Consider the following 21,940-nt stretch of genomic DNA (forward strand, 5'->3'; position numbering starts at 1 on the left):
GCCTTCTCCACGTTTGCCCAGAGGTCATCTCCGCAGTGAGCCCTTCCTCAATTTAACCACCTTATTCGAAACTGCAAGTCCTCACCCCACCCTTGCTGTTGGTATTTCCTATCCTTGCCCAACTGTATTTTTCTCTGTAGCATTTATCACCTTTGAACATACTCTGTAATTACCTATTGTTTTGTTTATTGTCTGTCTCCTCTTTCTAGACTGTCAGCTCCTTCTGTTTGTTTTGTTTCTAGAATGGTGCCAAGCAGAGAGTAGGCCCTCAGCGCATTCTTGTGGGAAGAGTGAATTGATTCATTCACTCAGCACACATTTCCTCAACACTTGAAAAGCGCCACGTACTTGTGCAGCGTGGAACAGTTTGCTTACATCTCCGTCTTGCCCACGGGATCGGGATCCCCTTGGGTGCAGGATCAATGTCTCTCTCACCGTTGCTTCCCCGGAACCTCGCGTGGTGCTTGGCGCAGAGGAGGGGTGTAATAAGTGTTTGTTGAATTAAAGAAGCTGTGGAAAGATTTGGGTACTGGCAAAGTCTTGAATCACTCTGAAGCAGGATTTGGCAGTTTCTGACCCACTGCCTGCTTTTGAAAATAAACTTTTATTGGATCAGAGCTTCTTTGTTTTTGAATTTTCCGTGGCTATTTTTGTGTTGAGTGTTTGTGACAGATTTGAGGCTTTGTGTATGGCCTGCAAAGCCTAAAATATTTATTGTCTGGCATTTTAAGAAAAAGTTTGCCAACCCCTGCTGTCAAGTCAGTCAGATATGGTTTGTTTTAATTGCTTACATGTGAAGATGATATCCTGTTCAGCAAAATAATTTTATGACAAGCAGTAAGGAAGTACGTAGCGGGACAGTTCTTCTTTGTTTGCCCCATGCATTCTTTGGGTTCATCTTCTGACATTTACATTGTTACATTGGGGCTAGTTCAAGTAATTTGTAAATATTTGAAATATAATGGCTTAGAGCTTTCTGTAGACTCAAATCACAGGACAGAATATATTATGGAAGCTAGTCATTTTTTTTTTTCTTCGCTAATAGGGCTGCTGGGCAGTTTGCATACGGTGACGTTTTCCTGTGTCTGTTTTATCTTTTTATAGTGCTCCCACATGTGTCGGAAGAAACGGTGTCTCCCACCAGAGCCCGGAACATGAAGGACTTTGAAAACGTAAGTGGAGATACCAAATTACCATCCCTCACAAATCACATCTGCAGCCACTGTCCAGCCAGACCCAGGAGGGAGCTGTATTTCTTAAGAAGCATCCAGACTGGATAAGGCCAGGGTTAGGAGGAATGCCAGAGCTCGTGGGCGCTCTCTGGGCGACCCTCACATTCCTACACAGATGGCCCTTTGCACACAGGCCAGTTACGGGTTCCAACAGGATCAGTGGTTTCCAGCCTTGGGGAGTTTGGTGTATTTCTGGTGTCCCAAATGAGAGGATGTCACCATGTAGCACAGCTGAGAGGCACTAACATGTATTAAGGGCTTTCCTGTGATGTAAGGAGTGTTATTTATGGTCCCCATTGAATCCTCGCTGTGGCTGAGGTATTTTGTATTATCCCCATTTTACAGGTAAAGAATCTTAGGACTAGGGGAGACTCGCTTACGGTCACATCATACTTGAGTGACAGAGCTGGGGTTTGAATCCAGGTTTTTAATGACTCCAAAGCCGTTATTCTTTTTGCTGCGCTGTGTGGCCTCCTTGCATTTTGCAGGCTGCATCTTTGTTGCCGTCGAATGAAACATGAGCGGCCTGTTCCCACTGCTGTGTGGTTGGCAATTGTCTAAGAATGGATTGCTCAGTGATGGATTTGGCTTCAGTGCTTGCTGTCTTCCAGCATTGTGTGTTTCATTTGTTAGTGGGCGGGGTTTGTTGTCAAGTAACAGGAAAAGAAGGTTATTTTCCCAATTCCAGTTCTCCTTAACAAGTTACCTGCTCAACGCTCTCATTTGTCATGGGAAGATCTAGACTCTTCTTCATTTGTAACCCAGTGAAATCCATACTATGCCAGACACGGGAGATATTTATCAGAGAGAAGATGGAGGGCACAGAGGGAAGGACACACCACCATCATGTTCTCTCTCTCCAGTTGTCTTTCCTGAACAGAGTGGTACTGTCTCTGGATTTAATTTAGAATACTCATTACTGCTAATAGTTATCTGCAAACCACCAGTGACCAGTTGAATAAATGACTTGTCAGATCTCTAATGGAAACAAGTAATTTCTGAGCTTTGAGTTATTACAATTTCAACTGTACAACCCGATCTATGCTGTGGGGCCTGGGGCCTGAAACAGATGAGATTTGATTATTCCACATCGTGTATAATTAAAATGTGCTCTACTATTAAATGGTTGTTCCTGTTTTATCATAAGAGTAATACTAGCTACTGTTTATTGAGCTCTTGCTCTGAGCTGGGAACTTGAAGCGTTAAGCTCTTCATATATATTACTTTAATATTGAAGCAGCTCTGCAAGATACAGTGTTATTTAAGTTTTGAAGGGCACAGTTTTGATTTTTATTTCTAGATGGAAAAGTTTAACAGAATCTTAGAATTTTGGCTTCACATTTTGTTGTCTGCCTTTTGAACTGGGAGAAATCTCTGAATTGAATCCAACCCTCTTTATTATACGTAGGAGAAACAGAGGCTGAGGGATGTGACATGGCAAAGCTGTTTTCAGAGGCAGTCTGTGCTGCCTGAGGACCACGGCCTCTGGAGCCAGACTGCCTGCTCATCCACTTCTGCTGGGTGACCTTGGGCCAGTCACTTAACCTCTGTGTACTTTCTTTGTCTTTAAAATGGACATGTTACTAGTTCCTACTTCATAGGGCTGTCGTGTAGATTCATGAGTAAATATATGTGAAACACAGATGCCTAGCACAGAGTTCATTCTGTGTGTTACCTATTTCTCCTTCTTACTGTTCTATTTATTGTTGTTATTTTTGTCTACTCTGCCACGTGATTCACGTTTCCCTTGCTCAGATGTGTTCTTGATGACCCAAATACTGATTTTCTTAAAGGTGAGGGAGAGCCTTCTCTGCCAGTATGTTTTAGGATTTATGTTTTTCCTTCATGACTGGGGTCCTTTGGCTGCTGTTAGGTTTTTTATGGCATTGATATTGTTTATTGTAGCATTTTCAAGAGCAAATTCTGCAGTTGAAATTGAAATGACCACACTGTTCTCGGTGGCTCGCTTTCAGGTCTTTATTAAACACTGAAAATTTTCATCTGGCCTGAGCTACTAAATGCATGATCTCTGTGTTGGGATGCTTATAGGAAATGCTCCTGGCATCTGATGCTAATTTTAAAGTCCGCGTGCATATTAAAGAGGGGGCTAGAATACTTTTGATTTAAAGGGGGAACTCGTGATTTCTTTTATTCTAGTCTTAGATGACGGATATCTGAACATCAGAGTCTATTAGCAAGGGTCTAGCAAAATACGGGCCTCCTGGTTTTGCTTAGAGTTCATCCATTCATCAGTGAATATTTTCAAATACATGTCCTGTGCCAGGCTGTGCCAGGGGCTAGGGAACTGGCAGTAAATTAAGACCCTGTAAGTCTCCCTGTCAAGACACTCGCAGTCTAGTTAGGGAGATGGATAGCAAAATAGTGCAGTGATAGGGGTTAAGTACAGGGTGCTCTGGGGCACAGAGCAGGGGCCCCGAACCTGGCCTAGGGGACTTAGGGCAGCCTCCCTGGAGGAGGGTCATCAGGACAAGTAGGGATTAGGGTTAGCTAAGGTGAGAGGACTGGGAGAGCACCCAGGCACAAGGGCTCACATGTGACGACGTAGCGAGAGCCATGACAGCGTGTGAGGAGGCTGGGAGTCTAAGTTCCCTTTGGCTGGAAGGAGGCGGTGGGATGGAGGGCCTGAGAGAAGTGAGGCCACTGAAGCAGGCAGGGGTCAGATTCTGCAGGCTCCTGGATGCTACGCTGCTTCTTTTTAGTTTTGTCCTGAAGATGAAGGGGAGCCAGTGGTGGATTTTCATCTGGGGAGGGAGGTGACCGGAATCATGCTTCAAAAGATCAGCCAGGCTGGTGACTACCTGGACGGAGGAGGGAGTGAGGCTGGTGGCGCTGTGACGGGTTGAAAAACTGCAGTGAGTGGTGGTGGGGGGAGGGATGATGCCTGAGCTAGGGGGAGGGGTCCGGAGGTGTTGGGAAGCAAGTCTGCCAGCATCGTCGGCTCACCCAGGCCCTCCATCTGACACACGGGGACTCAAGCCCAGAGAGGCAGAGGGACTTCTTTGGGTTCTGACCCCAGGCCTCTGGCACAGGAGGTCTTTCTGTTACACTCTGAGTCCTCTTCTGACATGTAAAAGCCACACGCCTTCTTGTGGGTCTTTAAACTGGTGATCCATTGTCTAGTGCCCTCATCAGCTGAGGTGTAATCACCTGCACGGCAGGCCTTATAGCAGGAGGTTGGCAAATTAGTTATCAGTTTGGTCTTCAGTGGGAGCCTGTCTTGTTGGTCCTTTCTAGATGATAATATAGTGGGGAGCTCCCCGGACCAGAGGAGGCTTGGCTGAGATGTGTTTTGTAAAGGACTGTGCTTACCTGGTGTGATCTGTTTCAGAGACGACAGTTTCTCTCTCTCTCTCTCTCTGTCTCTCTCTCGTCCTTTGTTTCTTTCAAAATGTTTTGAGCAAGTGGGGAGACCTAGAATCTGCTTCAGCGTGTCCAGTCCGGGTAGCTATCTTTATCCGTATGTAGAAGCGTTTAATTCTGGCTTTTACTGTGACAGAGAGTGACACATGTAGCTTTCCACCTCTGTTGATACAAGTGGCTAGTGTTATTTAATGACTGTCTTAAGTTCATAAAGACTTGTTTTCAAAGGGATGGATTGAACCATAATTTACGTAAACTCTTCCTGTGCGACGTTCAGATTGTTTCTAATTCTTCACTATTATAAACAAAGCTGTGGTGAATATCCTGGTGCATGTGTCTTTGTACAGTTATGTGGTTATTTCCTTAGGATAGACTCTGCTGCCCTTGTTTCACATCCATCTACCCTGAGGTGCTGGTGTTCTTGTTTCAAGGCCCTTACTCCTTTTTGTTGGTCAGTCTTGGTCTGAGCTGAGGCAGTTGGTCAAGTTTAATGTTTTATCTGCGGTATGGCCAGGAGGTTTGCATCTTCAGATTTGCTCTGTAACCTCCATGTGGTGAGTTACTTCCTCCCAGAGAATAGCGCCCCCTCACGCTCCGGCCCCGCCCGGTCTGCACGGCCCTTGAAGCTTCAGAAGCACGGTGGTACGAGGACATGACACGCACTTGGAAATGACCAGAATTGGGTTTTAGGTCTTGGCCCTGCCACTAACTGACCTGGGGGCTGATACGGTCTTTCACTCAGAATTGTCATGAGGGTTATATGAGTTCTGGTGTGGAAAGCACCTAGCGTGATGCCTGGCACACAGTGGGTGCTCAGTGCCTGCCGGTGTCCCCTCTGATCTGAGGATTCCAGCCCCTCGGTTCTGCCCCGTCAGTTGTCAGCTTCGGCTGATCCTTCTGTGATGTTTCTCTGACTTTGGAATGAAATCCCTAACTTCTTGCCACGGTCCCTGACACCCTGCGCTGTGTCATCGGCGGCACACTTTGTGCTCTAGCACGCAGGCTGCTCTCAGCCGCGCAGTTGGGCCTTCCCAGGTCGCCCCCCTCTGCTGGGACCGCCCTTTCTCCTCCTCCCGAGGGGCAGGCCTCTTGACCTTCATGTCTCAGCCTTCATGTGACCTTGTTAGAGAGGCCGTCCCTAACTCCCTTCCCCAGCTCGCTAGGGACCCAGCAAGCCCTCGGTACCCAGTCTTTTCCACCATGAGTCTTATGACTGTTGGGAATTGTGTGTTTTCTTGGTGTGGTTGCTTAACACGTGTCTCCTCTGCTTCGTCCCTAGTGCTCAGCGCCCAACTGAGCAAGATGGTAGTCACTTAATTAATTCTTGTTGATAAGATGAATGTGTGACCTTGTATAAGATACTAAAGCTGGGCTTCCCTGGTGGCGTAGTGGTGGAGAGTCCGCCTGCCGACACAGGGGACACGGGTTTGTGCCCCGGTCTGGGCAGATCCCACGTGCCGCGGAGCGGCTGGGCCCGTGAGCCATGGCCGCTGAGCCTGTGCATCCGGAGCCTGTGCTCCGCAAAGGGAGAGGCCACAACAGTGAGAGGCCCGCGTACCGCAAAAAAACAAACAAAAAAAAGATACTAAAGCTGTAAATTTTGGTTGCCTTATCTGTGAAATGGGAAAAGTAATATTTAACTCCTAGGGCCGTGGTGAGGATGAAGTAACATATGCCGGGACAGCGCCTGGTATCCCGGGTCTTAAGCAGATGCGGGTGGCTGCTACGTTCTTGTGAATCAAGTGGCTGGAGCAGTGTAGCAGCAGGGAGGGAGCACGCAGATGCCCCAGTCTTAGGAGAGCAGGCAGTGATGAGGGCAAGGGGAGGCTGAGAAGGAGAACAGGGGCGCCTTTAGAACCAGGCAGGAGAGCAAGAATCGCGTGCGGTGCAGGCCGGTGGTCGTGGTTGAGGCCAAGTCTGGAGCTGACAGGGTGGGTGTCGCCGCCACACTGGGGTGCTGGCTCTGCAGGAGATGGGGCCTGTCAGTGCCAGGGGCCTCGGGAATCAAGTTGGGCTTCTGGCTGTGGGATGTCTGTGCTCCATGCAGAGGTTCACCTGTGTAGTAGGATGGCCTCCTGCATGCCGGATCGAATGCTCTGAGTTCTCGGACCTCTGCACGTCCCAGCCATGTCCTCCAAAGACCTGGCCAGATGGCGGGCTGGGCAGTGTAAATTTATACAATTTTTTTTTTTTTAATGAAGCAAAACTCAACTTTTATTTGTAACTTTTTACGAGTAACAAGTTAAAAGATTTGTGGAAATGATCCAAAGTGATGAATTTTGTTTATAAATGTGATCCAGAAAAATGATGTTGCAATCTTATTGTTGTTTCCTAAAATGACATAATGCTCAAAATCCACTATTTTAAAATTATTTTTATGTGAACGCTTTTTTCTCTTTTGTAATTTTAAGCAAGCTACTATAGGTTTTAAAAATTTCAAACAGCGACATACAACTTAAGCATTACACAATAACAAGAAATCTTTACAATCTTTTTTTTTTTTTTTTTTTTTTTTTTTTGCGGTAGGCGGGCCTCTCACTGTTGTGGCCTCTCCCCTTGCGGAGCACAGGCTCCGGAGCACAGGCTCAGTGGCCATGGCTCACGGGCCCAGCCGCTCCGCGGCATGTGGGATCTTCCCAGACCGGGGCACGAACCCGTGTCCCCTGCATCGGCAGGCGGACTCTCAACCACTGCGCCACCAGGGAAGCCCTTTACAATCTTTTTGAAGGCCATTTGAAAAGAGATTTTGATGGTCATACAAATAATATTACTCTTGAGCCCGATAATCCATTTGGTGAAAATTTGTCCTGAGGAGACAACCCAGTGGAAGGAAAAAAGCTCTGGGCATGACGGTGTTTGTCGCCACATTGTACGTAATTGGGAAAAATTGGGAACAAGGGAATTATATTTTACGTTTGTTATCTTTTTGGCTTATTGCAACAAGCTTGTGATGAAGGTATTTCACAGGTGAGGAAGTGGAGGTTGAAGAGATTAATGACTTGCCCATGAGTTTAGCATGATTGAGAAACAAAAAGAAGGCAAAATTGGGACTTCCTTGGTGGTCCAGTGGTTAAGACTCCACGCTCCCAATGCAGGGGGTCCAGGTTCGATCCCTGATCAGGAAACTAGATCCCACATGCCCCAACTAAAGACCCGGCGCAGCTAAATAAATGAATAAAATAAAACATTTAAAAAAAGAAGGCAAAATTCAAGCCTCGTCTTTCTGGTTGTAAAGCCTGTAGGCTTTCTCCTAGAGCACACTGGATCCATAAGTGCTCAATAGAGAAGGGGTTAAGTAATTGACTGTGAATCAATTCAGTGGAATTTAGTGCAGTCATTTTAAGTGATAATTATGTGAATTATGCAGCAACATGAAAATATTTAAGATATGTTAGGGGAAAGCAATGGATTACACAAATTCACTTATGTTATAATTTTACAAAAAATGTGTATTCATGAGCAAAGGCTGAAAAGAATATAAATAGAGTTGATTTCGTAAGATAGTTGTATTCCAAGTGTTATTTGGGGTTCAGTTTTAAAATTCTGTTATTGCTACAGTATTGTTTGTTAATAAATAGATGTTTGCCTAGTAACAGTTTTCTGGATGATTTGAGGACACTGGGAGAGTACTGGAATCAGGAACTAATTCCAAAGTGTCTTCCTCATTGTACTAACCTCACTTAGTTGCTGCTGGCAGAATTGCCTTACATGCGGTATTGTTTACCGGAGGTGAACTCTGGGCAGCAAGGTTTCATGGTTTTTGTGTTGTCTAGTGAATGGTCTAACAGTTTTTGGACTTTCAAAGAGGTTAAAAAATTGACAGTGGCCCGAAGATCTGCGTATTGAGGGCTTGAGTGAGAAATGGATTCCTTTTGAAAGCTATCCTGTGTTTTCTGCTTGCTCTGTGCCAGGCTCTGCCAGGTACTTTACCTCGTTTAGTTGTCACAACACCCCTGTGAGGTAATTGAGTTTTATCCTCATTTTATAGATGAGCCAACAGTGACTCAAAGGTGTTAAATAGTTTTCCCAAGGTTACGCGGCTTCCAAGTGACAGCATTGGGAGTTCATCCGTTTCCTATTCCGCTGACCCCAGGGCCCTTGCTCTTATTCCTTGTGCCGTGAATTGAAAGGTGATCTGGTGGGTGAGCTTCAGCTTTGGAGGCTCAGGCTCTTGCAAGCCATTGAAACTGATTGCCAGAGTTAGGCACCTTGCTGAGAGTTCAGTTGGTTGGAGTTGCCCTGATTCTTTTTTATGTTGTTGGCTTTTGTTTTTCTTCCTTTTTGATGTGCTGTAGGCTAGGAAGGCCTTTGAAAGGGGGTGGGGTTGGGAGTGGGAATGGGAGGAAGCCATAATGACCAACTAGTAGCTCCTTGAGGGTCTGTCCCGCTGCTGAGCTGCAGCTGCTCCAGCTTCTGAAAGCTCCACCCCATGATCAAGTTGGGATGGTTCCCATTTCAGATGTTGCAGCTCCACAGTCACACTTGAGTTGCAGGAGCTGGAATGTGGCAGGTACAGCCTTGTGTTAGCTTACTTTTTTTTTTTTTTTTAAGTACTATTTTTATTTTGTTAATTTATTATTTTATTTATTTATTTATTTTTGGCTGTGTTGGGTCTTCGTTGCTGTACGCGGGCTTTCTCTAGTTGCGGGGAGCGGGGGCTACTCTTCGTTGTGGTGCACGGGCTTCTCCTTGCGGTGGCTTCTCTTGTTGTGGAGCATGGGCTCTAGGCGCGCAGGCTTCAGTAGTTGTGGCATGCGGGCTCAGTAGTTGTGGCTCACGGGCTCTAGAGCGCAGGCTCAGTAGTTGTGGCGCACGGCCTTAGTTGCTCCGCGGGATGTGGGATCTTCCTGCACCAGGGCTCGAACCCCTGTCTCCTTCATTGGCAGGCGGATTCTTAACCACTGTGCCACCAGGGAAGTCCCTAGCTTATTACTTTTGAGCATTGAGTTTCTGTCATATTTGGTGGGTTTTATATTTTGAGGTATTTATTACTGCTGTATGATAAGCTGTTTCCAGTGTTTCCACTCAATTTTTTTTTTCATTTCTTGAACTTGTTTCAAGTACAGATGAAAAGTACAAATGAAAAGAATATTAATGTTTTAAGTTCTTATGCTGTGCCAGGCACAGTACTAAACATCCCAATTAATTTCCTTTAATCCTTATAATAGCTCTCTGAAATAGGCATTATTATAATCCCATTTTTATAGGTAAAGGAACTGAGGCACACAGAAAAATGAACTTGACTAAGGTCATACAGCTAGTAAGGTAGTCTGGACCGTATTCATTCATTAATTTATTCATTCATTCAACAAATGTTGAATGTCAACAAATTCAACAAATGTCTGCTGTTTTCCAGACACTGTGCTAAAACCTCAGGGGAAATAGCCATGAGCAGATAGATAATAAGGTGCCTGCCCTCTAGAAGTGGATTATATTCATATGACAAGCATGATAGTAAATAACACACGTGTAAATAAATAATATGAATACAGATTGTGCAACCTCTAGCAAGAAGACAAGAGGTCTGTGTTAGAGAGTAACTTGGTGGAGGTGGTGGAGACAGGTCTGCTTTCGAGCAGGTGGCTAGGAAGGGCGTCTCTGAGGTGCTGACATTGAGCTGAGATGGAAAGGCTGAGACTGAGCCACCCCAGGAAGTGCTGCAGGAAGAGCTGTGCAGGCAGACAGGGTGGCTTATGTGAGGACCGGAAGGGAGGCCAGGGAGGCTGGAGCATTGCAGTGAGGGTGAGGGCTCTACCCGAGGCCGATAGCGGAGCCAGATCACACAACCCTGGGGCCACGGCAGGAAGCTTTATTCCAAGAGTGATAGAAAAAAAGCAATGGAGTGGTGTTAACCAGATTTGTCTGACTCTGAAGCCTATGGGTCTCTCCTTGCATCACTTTGCCTTCAAGAAATTCTTAAATGTGTCCGTCCATCCGGCCATTGGGTATTTAGCGACCATCTCTTATGTTTTAGACTAGAATACACACAAAGATATGGTTCCCCATCTCTTAGAGATGGATTGGGTAGAAAGGCAAATAACCCAACTGGTACAATGCAGTGTGATAGTTGCCATGATAAAGAAATTAGAGGGTGTGTGGAAACATTTAGAAGGACCCCAGTACAGCCTGATGGGGCAGTTAGAGAAAACTTCATGAGGGCAGTGGTATTAAGCAGAGAATGAGGCTGGCATTGTTGCAGAAAAGATGGTGCCTGTATTTCATTGTATTCATTTGGGCTTGTCTGGCATTTGCAGTGACCTTCTGAAGGCTTATTTACCTTCCTCTCATTAAAGAAAAAAACCCAAAAACTTCTTTACCTATAAATAGGACAAATATTCTTTCAAGTGTTGCTAAGAATTCTAGCAGTGCGCACAATGTGGGCATTCTAAGCCCACTCCATAAATAATTTATTGGTAGCCGAGTAATAGAATAAGGTTTCTCTTTATAGGAAGCATCTGGCGGGGTAGACTTTTTTGTTTGAATGAATGTTTTATGTGCTGTTTCCTTAAAACATTTAAAAGGAGGCTTTAATGAACCTACCAATTGTTTCTTGCGCTGTTCTTCTTAGCCACAAAATTGAAACCTTAAGTGTTAACAAGGGGCCAGGGGCAGAAAGTTTGAAATATACTTAATGTAGAGTATGTTAATCACTTTCTTTTATCAGTCATAAAAGTATTAAAAAGTTTATTAGAAAGAGTATTATATACTATTACCAATTATTTTTTAAAATGCTGAAGAAAAATGCCAATGAACGTATGTTTATGGTGATGTATTGGCATTCAAGTGTGGCTATTAATATTTTGCTATATTTTATTTTACTTATTTTAAAATCAACTTTATTGAGATATAATTTACATGAAATAAAACTCACCAGTTTTAAGCGTTGGCTGAGTTTTGACATACGTATAGTCCCTTGTAACTTTCGTCATAATTGAAAAAAATATATATATTTATTTTTAATTTTTTTGGTATATGTGTATACAGTATTAGGCTCATGTGACTGTCAGCCACAATCAGAATGTTCCGTAATGCCAAAAACTGCCCATGTGTTGCCTCTTTGTGGTCAGACTGTGCACCCCAGACCTCTGGCAGCTAATCCTCTGTTCTTAGTCCCTATAATTTTGCTTTTTCCAGATATGATATAAATGGAAGCATACAGTATGTACTCTTTGAGGCTAGCTTCTTTTCCTCACCATAATATCTTTGAAATTCATTCATGTATCTTTGAAATTCATTCATGTTGTCGTTTATCACGGTAGTTGAATATTTTTCCATCATATGGATGTACACTTTATTCATTCACCCTTTGAAGAACATTCAGGTTCTTTCCATGTTTTGGTGGTTATTAATAAAGCTGCAGTAAACATTCCTGTATAAGTTTTTTTTTTGGTGGACATAGGTTTTTGTTTCTCTAGGGAAAATACCTAGGGCTGGAATTGCTGAGTCATATGGTAAAGTGTAGGTTTTTTTTTTTTGGTAAGAAACCGCCAAACTGTCATCCAGAGTGATTGTGCCATTTTGCATTCCCACCAGCAGAGTATGAGAATTCCATTTGTTCCACATCTTTATCAGCATTTGGTATTGTCAACTAAAAGATTTTTTTTTAGTCATTCTAATATCTGTGTAGTGGTATCTCATTGTAGTGTGTGTGTGTGTGTGTGTGTGTGTGTGTATGTGTGTGTGTGTGTTACGCGGGCCTCTCCCGTTGCGGAGCACAGGGTCTGGACGCGCAGGCTCCGGATGCGCAGGCTCAGCGGCCGTGGCTCACGGGCCCAGCCGCTCCGCAGCATGTGGGATCTTCCCGGACCGGGGCACGAACCTGTGTCCCCTGCATCGGCAGGCGGACTCTCAACCACTGCGCCACCAGGGAAGCCCTCATTGTAGTTAAAATTTGCTTTTTCCTAATGGCTGAAGATGTTAAAGATCTTTTCTCGTGCTTATTTGTCATCTGTGTATCTTCTCCTGTGAAGTTCCTTTTCAAATCTTTTGGCTGTTCTTTTTTTTAATTGAGTTGTTTTCTAACAATTACATCTTGGGAGTTATTTATGTATTTTAGATGCAGTTCCTGTCTTGGATTTGTGATTTGCAAATGTTTTCTCTCAGTGTGTAGCTTGTCTTTTCATTCTCTTAACACTGTGCTTTCCAAAGCAAACGTTTTAGATTTTGATGAAGCTCAGTTTATTGATTTAAAAAAAAAGTTTTTTATGGATCATGTTATAGCTAAGAACTCTGCCTCACTGTAGGTCCCAAAGATTCTTCCCTGTGTGTTCTTCTAAAAGATACAGTTTTACATTTTACATTTAGATCAGTGATCTAATTTGAGTTACTGCTTGTTTAAGGTATGATAGATCGGGGTTCATTTTTTTGTAAATGTTTGATTGTTCCAATGTCATGTGTTGAAAATGAAAACACTATCCTTTCTCCATTGAATTGTCTTTGCACCTTTGTCAAAAATCAATTGGCCATAGTTGTATGGGTCTATTTCTGTATTCTATTTCACTGGATTCTTTTTCAAAATTGTTTTCACTCACCTAACTCTTTTTTTTTTTGCGGTACGCGGGCCTCTCACTGTTGTGGCCTCTCCCGTTGCGGAGCACAGGCTCCGGATGCGCAGGCTCAGCGGCCATGGCTCATGGGCCCAGCCGCTCCGCAGCATATGGGATCCTCCCGGACCGGGGCACGAACCCGTATCCCCTGCATCGGCAGGCGGACTCTCAACCACTGCGACACCAGGGAGGCCCTCACCTAACTCTTTTACTGTTCCAAATAAATTTCATAATCAGCATGTCTTTATCTATAAGAACTCTTGTAGGGATTTTGATTGGGATTGCGTTAAATCTATAGATCAATTTGGAGAGAATTGACAACTTTATTATATTGAGGTTTCCAATCCACGAATTTGGTAAGTAAGCCTCCTCACTTATTTAGGGTCTTGATTTCATCAGCATTTTGTGCTTTTAAGCATATATAAAGTCTTATTAGGTTTATACTTAAAAATTTCATTTTTTGGAGATATTGTAAATGGTATTTAAAAAATTTTCAGTTTCTGATTGTTCATTGCTAGTATATTGAAATATGATTGATATCTGCAAGTTGACTTTGCTAAACTCACTTAATGAATTCTGGGGGCTGTTTTTGTAGATTCCTTGGGATTTTTTTTTTTTTTTTTTTTTTTTTTTTTTGCGGTACGCGGGCCTCTCACTGTTGTGGCCTCTCCCGTTGCGGAGCACGGGCTCCGGACATGCAGGCTCAGCGGCCATGGCTCACGGGCCTAGCCGTTCTGCGGCATGTGGGATCTTCCGAGACCGGGGCATGAACCCATGTCCCCTGCATCGGCAGGCGGACTCTCAACCACTGCGCCACCAGGGAAGCCCCCTTGGGATTTTTTATACGTATGGTCATTATATGGAAATAAAGATGGTTTTATTTCTTCCTTTTCAATCTGGATGCCTTTTGTTTTCTTCCCTTGCCTTACTGTACTGTCTGGGACTTCAAATACAGTGTTGAATAGGAACTGTGAGAGCCAATATCCTTTCCTTATTCTTGATGTTAGGGGAATAGCATTCAGTTCTTCATCTTTAAGTAAATATGTTTTTTGTAGGTTTGTGGGTGTTTTTGTAGACGTCCTTTAGAAGATAAAGGAAGTTTCCTTTAATTCCTAGTTTGCTGAGTTTTTATCCTGAGAGGCTGTTGAGTGTCAAATGCTTTTTCCTGCCTCTGTTGATGTGATCGTATGTATTTTTTCTTCTTTAGTCTTTTAGTTTGGTGGATTACATGGATTGACTTTGGAATATTGAAGTAACCTTACATTCCTGGGATAAATCCCACTCATGATGTGTTAATATGTTTTTCCAACTCGTTAAAATTTAGTTGAGGATTTTGTGTCTATCATTCCTGAAGGATTTAGTCTGTAGTTTTCTTGTAATATTTTGGTCTGATTTTATGAGGGTAACGGTGCCCTAACAAAATGAAGTGTGAAAGTTCCCTCATCTTCTATTTTCTGGAAGAGATTGTGTAGAATTGGTAGGAATTTAAGTATTTGGTGGAAATTGCTACTGAAATCATCTTGATTTGGAATTTTCTTTTTTGGAAGGTTTTTTATTACAAATTTAAGTTTTTAAATAGCTATAGGACTATTCAGTTTCTCTTATTTCTTCTTTGGTGAATTTTGATAATTTGTACATTTGAAGGAATTGTGTTATTTCATCTAAGTGCTCCAGTTTACATGCATAGATTTATATGCATTATTTTCATATTATCCTTTTAATTACTGTGGGATCTGTAATGATAACTCCTCTTTCATTCTTGATATTGGTAATTTATGTCTTCTCTTTTTGTTTTTTTTTTTTGCCAGTCTTGCTAGAGGTATCAGTTTCATTGATCATAGAGCTATCTTTTTTTTTTTAACATCTTTATTGGAGTATAATTGCTTTGCAGTGGTATGTTAGTTTCTGCTTTATAACAAAATGAATCAGCTATACATATACATATATCCCCATATCTCCTTTTTAAATTGATTTTTCTCTATTGTTTTTCTCTTTTCTATTTCATTGATTTCTGCTCTTATGTTTATTATATCCTTCATTGATTTTGCTTTGGGTTTATTTTGCTCTCTTCATGGTTTCTTAAAATAGAAGCTTAGATTATTGATTTGAGATATTTCTTCCTTTTTAAAAAAATTTTTATTGGAGTATAGTTGATTTACAATGTTGGGTCAGTTTCCCCTGTACAGCAAAGTGAATCAGTTATACATATACATATATCCACTCTTTTAGATTCTTTTCCCATATAGGCATACAGAGTATTGAGTAGAGTTCCCTGTGCTATACAGTAGGTCCTTATTAGTTATCTACTTTATATATAATAGGTATATATTTCTTCTTTTCCAAAGCATTTAATAATATAAATTTCCCTCTAAATATTACTCTAAGTGCATCCTACAAATTTTGATTTATTTTCATTTTCATTTATTCAAAATATCTTTTGATTTTTCTCTTTTACCCATGGGTTGTTTAGAACTGTGCTATTTAATTTCTAAGTACTTGGGAATTTTCCAGTTTTCTTTCTGTTATTGATTTTCTAGTTTATGTCCATTATGGTCAGGGAATATAGTTTGATTTTAGTTCTTTTAAATTTGTTAAGGTTTGTTTTATGAGCCAGGATATCTTGGGAACTGTTCCATGTTCACTTGAGTTGTTGGGTAGAGTATTTTTATAAATTTATTTATTTTTGGCTGCGTTGGGTCTTTGTTGCTGCGTACGGGCTTTCTCTAGTTGCGGTGAGTGGGGGCTACTCTTTGTTGCGGTGCGCGGGCTTCTCATTGCGGTGGCTTCTCTTGTTGCGGAGCACGGGCTCTAGGCGCGCGGGCTTCAGTAGTTGTGGCACATGGGCTCAGTAGCTGTGGCTCATGCGCTCTGGAGCACAGGCTCAGTAGTTGTGGCGCCCAGGCTTAGTTGCTCGCAGCATGTGGGATCTTCCTGGACCAGGGCTCGAACCTGTGTCGCCTGCGTTGGCAGGTGGATTCTTAACCACTGAACCACCAAGGGAATCCCTAGAGTATTTTATAAGTGTAAATTAGATCTAGTTGGTTGATGGTGTTGCTCAGCATTTTTATATTTTGTTTTTTTTTTGTTCTACTTTTTCTTTGAGAGAGGAGTATTGATGTCTCAAACAATAATTGTGGATTTGTTCATTTCTCCTTTCAATTCTATCAGTTTTTGCTTCATGAATTTGAGGCTTTAATGTTAGGTACATACACAATTAGGATTGTTATTTTTCATTATTATGTAATGTCCCTTTTATGCCTGAATACTTTTCTCAGATATGAATAACCATTCCAGCTTTCTTTTAATTAGTGTTTGCATGGTACATCTTTTTCTAACTTTTATTTTTAATCTACCTCTATCATTATATTTGAAGTGGGTTTCTTGTATACAGCTTTGGGTTTTTTATCCATTCTCATAATCTCTGTATTTTAATTGTTATGTATATCATTTACATTTAACATATATCAATGCATTTTAATTTAGGCCCTCCATTTTCTTACTTGTTTTCTGTTGTTTCTTCTGTTTTTGATTCTTCTGTTTCCCCTTTTAAATCTTCTTTTGGATTATTTGAATTATTTTACTGTTTCATCTAAATTTATCTATTGAGTTTTTGAACATATCTCTTTGTATAGTTTATTTTAAAACATTAAAGAATTTTTACTGGTTGCTTTAGAGATTATAGGAACTTTTCATTTCCCCATAAGTGAAATGTAAAAACGTTGCCGCACCTATCCCCAGTATATTTTATATCCAAAAACATTGAAAATACCACCAGACTATGTTTTAACTTTTGCTTTACTGTCATAAATGTTTTAAAGAACTTGAGGGGTTTTCATTTCTACTGTTCTTCTAGATAGTTATCTAGATATTTATCATTTTAAAAAAATTGAAGTATAGTTGATTTACTACCACTTGCTTTTCTCTTCCTTCATTTTTGAAGTTTCCACCTTTCTCTGTAGTATCATTTCCCTTTGGTCTGAAGAACCTCCGTTAGCATTTCTTTTAGAGCGAGCAGATCTTTTGGCAGTGGATTCACTTGGTTCTCCTTCATTTGAGAATGCCTTCATTTTACCTTCACTGCTTAAGAATTCTAGCATGACAGTTTCTTTCAGCATTTTAATAATATTGTTCCACTGCCCTCTGGCCTCTATGGTTTTGACTGAGAAATCTGCTGTTATTTGAATCATTGTTCCTCATATATGTGTCATTTTTCTCTGGCTGCTTTCAAGAGTTTTTTTGTTTGTTTGTTTGTTTGTTTTTGTTCTATGTTTTTTGTCTTTATTTTTCAGTGGTTGCTAGGTGTGAATTTCTTTGAACTTATCCTGTTTGGTGTTTGATAAGCCTCTTTAGTCTGTATGTTTTACGCCTTTTTCAAAAATTGGAAAGTTCTAAGTTGTATTTCTTCAATTTTTTTTTTCTACTACACTCTCCTAATTTCCTCCTATTTTTCTGGGACTCTGATGAAAGACCTTTTGGTATTGTCTCAGAGGTCCCTGAGGCTCTCTTAATTTTTTCTTTTCTAAGTTTTTACCCCCCTGTTTTCATATTGGATAATTTTTGTTGATCTGTCTTCAAGTTCACTGACTATTGTGTCATCCCCATTTGTTGAGCCCATCCAGTCCATTTTTATTTGGTTTTTGTATTTTCCATTTCTAAAATTTTTATTTCGTTCTTTTCTATGTTTTCTGTTTCTCTGCTGAGACTTTATTTTGCCATTCATTTCAAGACAGTTCACCCTATGTGTTGGCATTTTGCCAACATCTTAATCACTTGACTTTAAGCCATGTTTATGAGTCTTTTTGTAGTTAGAAGTTTTACATTTTGATATAGTCAAATCATATAATTTCTTCTTCATTCTTTGTGCATTTTGTTGACCCTGTCTTAGGCATCCTCTATACAGTATTTTATTTCATTTAGTATTGACAAAAGCCTGTTATCTCTATATTATAAGTGAAGAAACTGAGGCTCTGAAAGGTAACAAATCTAGGGTTACTCTATGAGAAGAGTTAGGATTGAACTTAATGTTGTCTCCAAAGCCCCTGATCTTTCTGCTTTGCCTTTGAGAACTGAGCTGGAGTGGTGACTTGGAGAATGGAAGGGGAACAACAGATGCATGAGTTATGGCCTGGGCAGACACACTGGGTTTAATAAAACATCATCATCATCATCATCTCTTCCCAGTTCAAATAGTCTTTAAAAAGGATGCCTTCATCTAATATTATTTTTAAGTTATTTTTTGTTAGGAAATTTATACTAAAAAAATTCAAAAGGTAAAAAGGTTATATAGCATATACTTCCAGATACATACCATTTATATCAAGCAAGTAAGCATATCTTCCCCTTACTTTTTAAAATGATAGCCTGCCACATATAATATTCTATACCATAGTGGTTTTGTTTAACAGTGTGTCTTGATAACTTCCTTTGAGTGCGCAGAGTGATCTCTTATTCTATTTAGTGGCTCCATAAGATTCTGTTGAGTGGCCATATCATAATTTACTTATAACCATGGACTGTTGACTTTCAAAAATGCGAAAAATGAACTGTAACATACATGTAGGAGCACGTTTAAATCACATGAGAACGGTTCAATAAATTATCAAAAAAGTGAACATATAAGTAGCTTTATTGTGTATGCTAATTTCTGTTCTTGGAGTTAGGTTAACCCGCTTCAGAAAGCTTGCTGGATGTTACAAACAAATAAATCAGGTGTTTTCTATAGGCAATAAGGTTTACTTGACACATCATAGTCACTAGAGCCAGACAGAGCAGGATATGAATCTCAGCTTTTCCACTGGTTATGTGATTTTTGATCATGTGTATAGCGGGGTTAATCTGCTCTCAGAGTTGTTTTAGGGATGCAGATATTGTATTTAAATTAGCTAAGCTCAGTGTCTCTTACCTAGTAGGGTCTTGGTAAATACCAGTTTTCTTAATCTGTTTTTTTTAAAATTTCCAACTTTTAATTTTAACAAATCTTAAACTTATGGAAAAGTTGCAAAATAGTACAACAAACAACCATATATTCTTCATCTAGATTTATCAATTAATATTTTGCTACATCTGCTTTATCTCTTTTTTTTTCCCTCCCTCCCCACTTATTAGAGAGCTAGTTGCAGGCATGTGACAGCACCCTTAAGTACTTCAGCATGTATCTCTTACTTAGGATATTCTCCTACAAAATCATAATACTCTTACCTTATATAAAATTGTTATTCAGATTCCCCCAGTTATCTCCATATAGCTTAAAAAAATTTCAAGATTCACTGTATGATTTCACTGTACTTAGTAGTCAGGCCTGTGTTACTTCCATTTATTTAGAAGAGTCCCCCAGCCATTTTTGCCTTAAGATTGTCATTAAAATTTTTGAAGAGTCCAGGCCCATTGTTTGTAGAATGTCTTTCAATTTGGATTTGTCTGACTGACAACTCTTGATTAGACGCAAGTTAAAGGCTCTAGGCATTTTGGGAATTCCGTGGCGGTCCAGTGGTTAGGACTCGGCGCTTTCACTGCCGGGCCTGGGTTTAACCCCTGATTGGGGAACTAAGATCCTGCAAATGGTGAGGTGCAAAAAGAAAAAACAAAAAGATTGTAGGTGTTTTAACATTTTAAATGAAATTGCTTACTTTCAGTGACTTAGTTCAGGAGGCACGAGATGTCATTTTGTTCTACCAGGAGGTGGTATTAACTATATTCTCTTGATTAGGGTGGTGTCTAGTAGGTTTCTATATTGTGAAGATACTCTCCTTTTGTAAATAACAAGCCATCTGTGGGGTGATATCTTGAGACAGTGGGAATATCGTGTCTTCCAGTGTTCTTTCACCTGATGCTTTACGCATTGATGATTCCTGCCTGAGTCAGTTATTACTATAGCAGTTGTATAAGGGTGATTTTCTCTTCCTGTTATTCTTCTACATTTATTAACTGGATTTCTGTTGTAAAGAAGACCTTCCCATTTTCCTTTCCTTTTCTTTCTTTACCTATTTACTCACTATCAGTGTGGAGTCATGAATTCTCTCTCCACTCAGTCATCATTCATTTCAGTGCTCAGATTGTCCTGAGTCTGGCTCTTACATCTGGGTTAGTACAGTTACAGCAAAGGTAAGCTTTTACTCCATTTGTAGCCTTGGAAGCTATGGGGATTCATGCAGGTATTGTCCCTTAAGATCTTACTTTTGATGACCCATCTGTGCTTATTTTCTAGCAAATCACCGAACTGAAGAAAGAAAACTTTAACCTAAAGCTCCGCATCTATTTCCTCGAGGAAAGGATGCAGCAGGAATTTGGTGGCCCCACTGAACACGTCTACAAAACTGTGAGTGCCTGCTTCTTGCCGCCATCCCCATTGTCTTTTCTAATAGTCATTCCAAGCAGACGTTTGATGAATATTTGTTCTCAGAGTTGGCATGGGTAGAGAGCACTGCTTTCACTTCATTTGAATTGATTACAGGGAGCATAAAGATAATAGCATGACCTTAATATTGAGCAAGGCAACACGAGATTAATTTTAAGGGAGTCTTTCTCTCTTCTTAAAATGGGAATTCTGATTTACCATGTCTCAATTGCCTTTTTCTCATTATTGATAATTTAGACAAAGACAGTGAAATGGTAGAGTGTCTTTGGAATTGAATCCTATTGTTACTAACTAGTGTAACCGTAGGCAAGTCACTTCAGCTCTCTGGGCTTGCTTCCAGAGTTAAGTGATAATCCCTCTGTCTTGGGGTTATTTGTGTGGATTAAAATGAGTTGACAGATGAAAAGCCTCAGCACCCAGTCAGCGCTTGACAATGATGATCATTGTCTTATGGGGCTTCCGTGGGCAGCCCGAAGGTAGGCTTGTCATTTTTCCTGTGATCTGACTCTTCTGTATTCCTTGTGTGCTTGCTTATCACTGTCAGAAAAAAGAGTCTATTCCTATCTCAAGTCTTGACCTGGAGGTCTCTGCCTGAAAACAAACCTTGGTTCTGAAAGTTGAAAAAGGAACTTGGCTTCCTTGAAAAGACATGAGTACAAACAGTATTTTAGTGCCCGTTTCTTGACTTTCTCTAGGAGATTAGCCCTTGGCCTGAGAATTCTTCCATTTTTTTCTATTCGGAAGTTTGCACCAGTGGAAGCTTTTGAAGGAGGAAAAAGAACTCTCCTTGATTTTAGCGGATGGACTTAAATGGGCTTGTCTTGAAGAGGGATTGTACTGTACTTCTGAGCATTTTCAACAATTGAAAAGCTCCCTTGTCCCTCAAGACACGATTTCTTTTTCTTTATTGTGGGAGAGAAGGACAATGAGGATCTCCCCTTTTCTGGAAGGAAGTGGTGGTGCAATCAGAATTTTAAAGAAAACCCAGTAACCTAAAATATTTTGGATGCAAGTATGATTATCATGTATCTCAGAACGAATATGGGTGTTAGGAAATCAAAGTAAGTTAATTGCTTACTCCTGGTCAGGCACCTGTCCTGGGCATTTGTTCATTCATCATCTTATTTTAATTCTCAAGACAGTCCTGTACAATGGAGATGATCCTCATTTTGCAGGAGAGGCAGCTGAAGCTCAGGGAAGATCAGCAACTTGCTCGATGTCGTATAGCTGCTCTGTGAGATGGGTTTTGGACCCGGGTCTGCCTACCTCATTCTACTACACAGTTTCAACTCTTCTTTTCCATTGTTTGGCTAGATGACTTGATCTGATTGCACTTTTATTTAAATTTTAATTTTTTGGATAGGTGTACATGGTTCAAAATCAAAAAGCATAAAAGGTATACGCTGGAAAGACTTTCTTCCACCCTT

General features: G+C 41.1%; 1 protein-coding gene across 6 annotated transcripts in view; it reads left to right on the top strand.

Annotated features, from left to right (window-relative positions):
- The window catches only part of CDK5RAP2 (CDK5 regulatory subunit associated protein 2), a gene marked incomplete at its 5' end in the record, with an annotated part of 184,507 nt that overhangs the window by 11,022 nt on the left and 151,545 nt on the right, over positions 1 to 21,940 (top strand). For all 6 annotated transcript variants that reach the window (XM_079706153.1, XM_079706157.1, XM_079706155.1 and 3 more), the window contains 2 exons: positions 1,105 to 1,172; positions 20,364 to 20,474. In XM_079706153.1, coding sequence (XP_079562279.1) covers positions 1,105 to 1,172; positions 20,364 to 20,474 — 179 coding nt within the window. The remainder of the gene's footprint in view (positions 1 to 1,104; positions 1,173 to 20,363; positions 20,475 to 21,940) is intronic.

This window comes from Hyperoodon ampullatus (genome assembly GCF_949752795.1).
Source record: "Hyperoodon ampullatus genome assembly, chromosome: 6".
Classification (NCBI taxonomy): Eukaryota; Metazoa; Chordata; class Mammalia; order Artiodactyla; family Ziphiidae; genus Hyperoodon; species Hyperoodon ampullatus.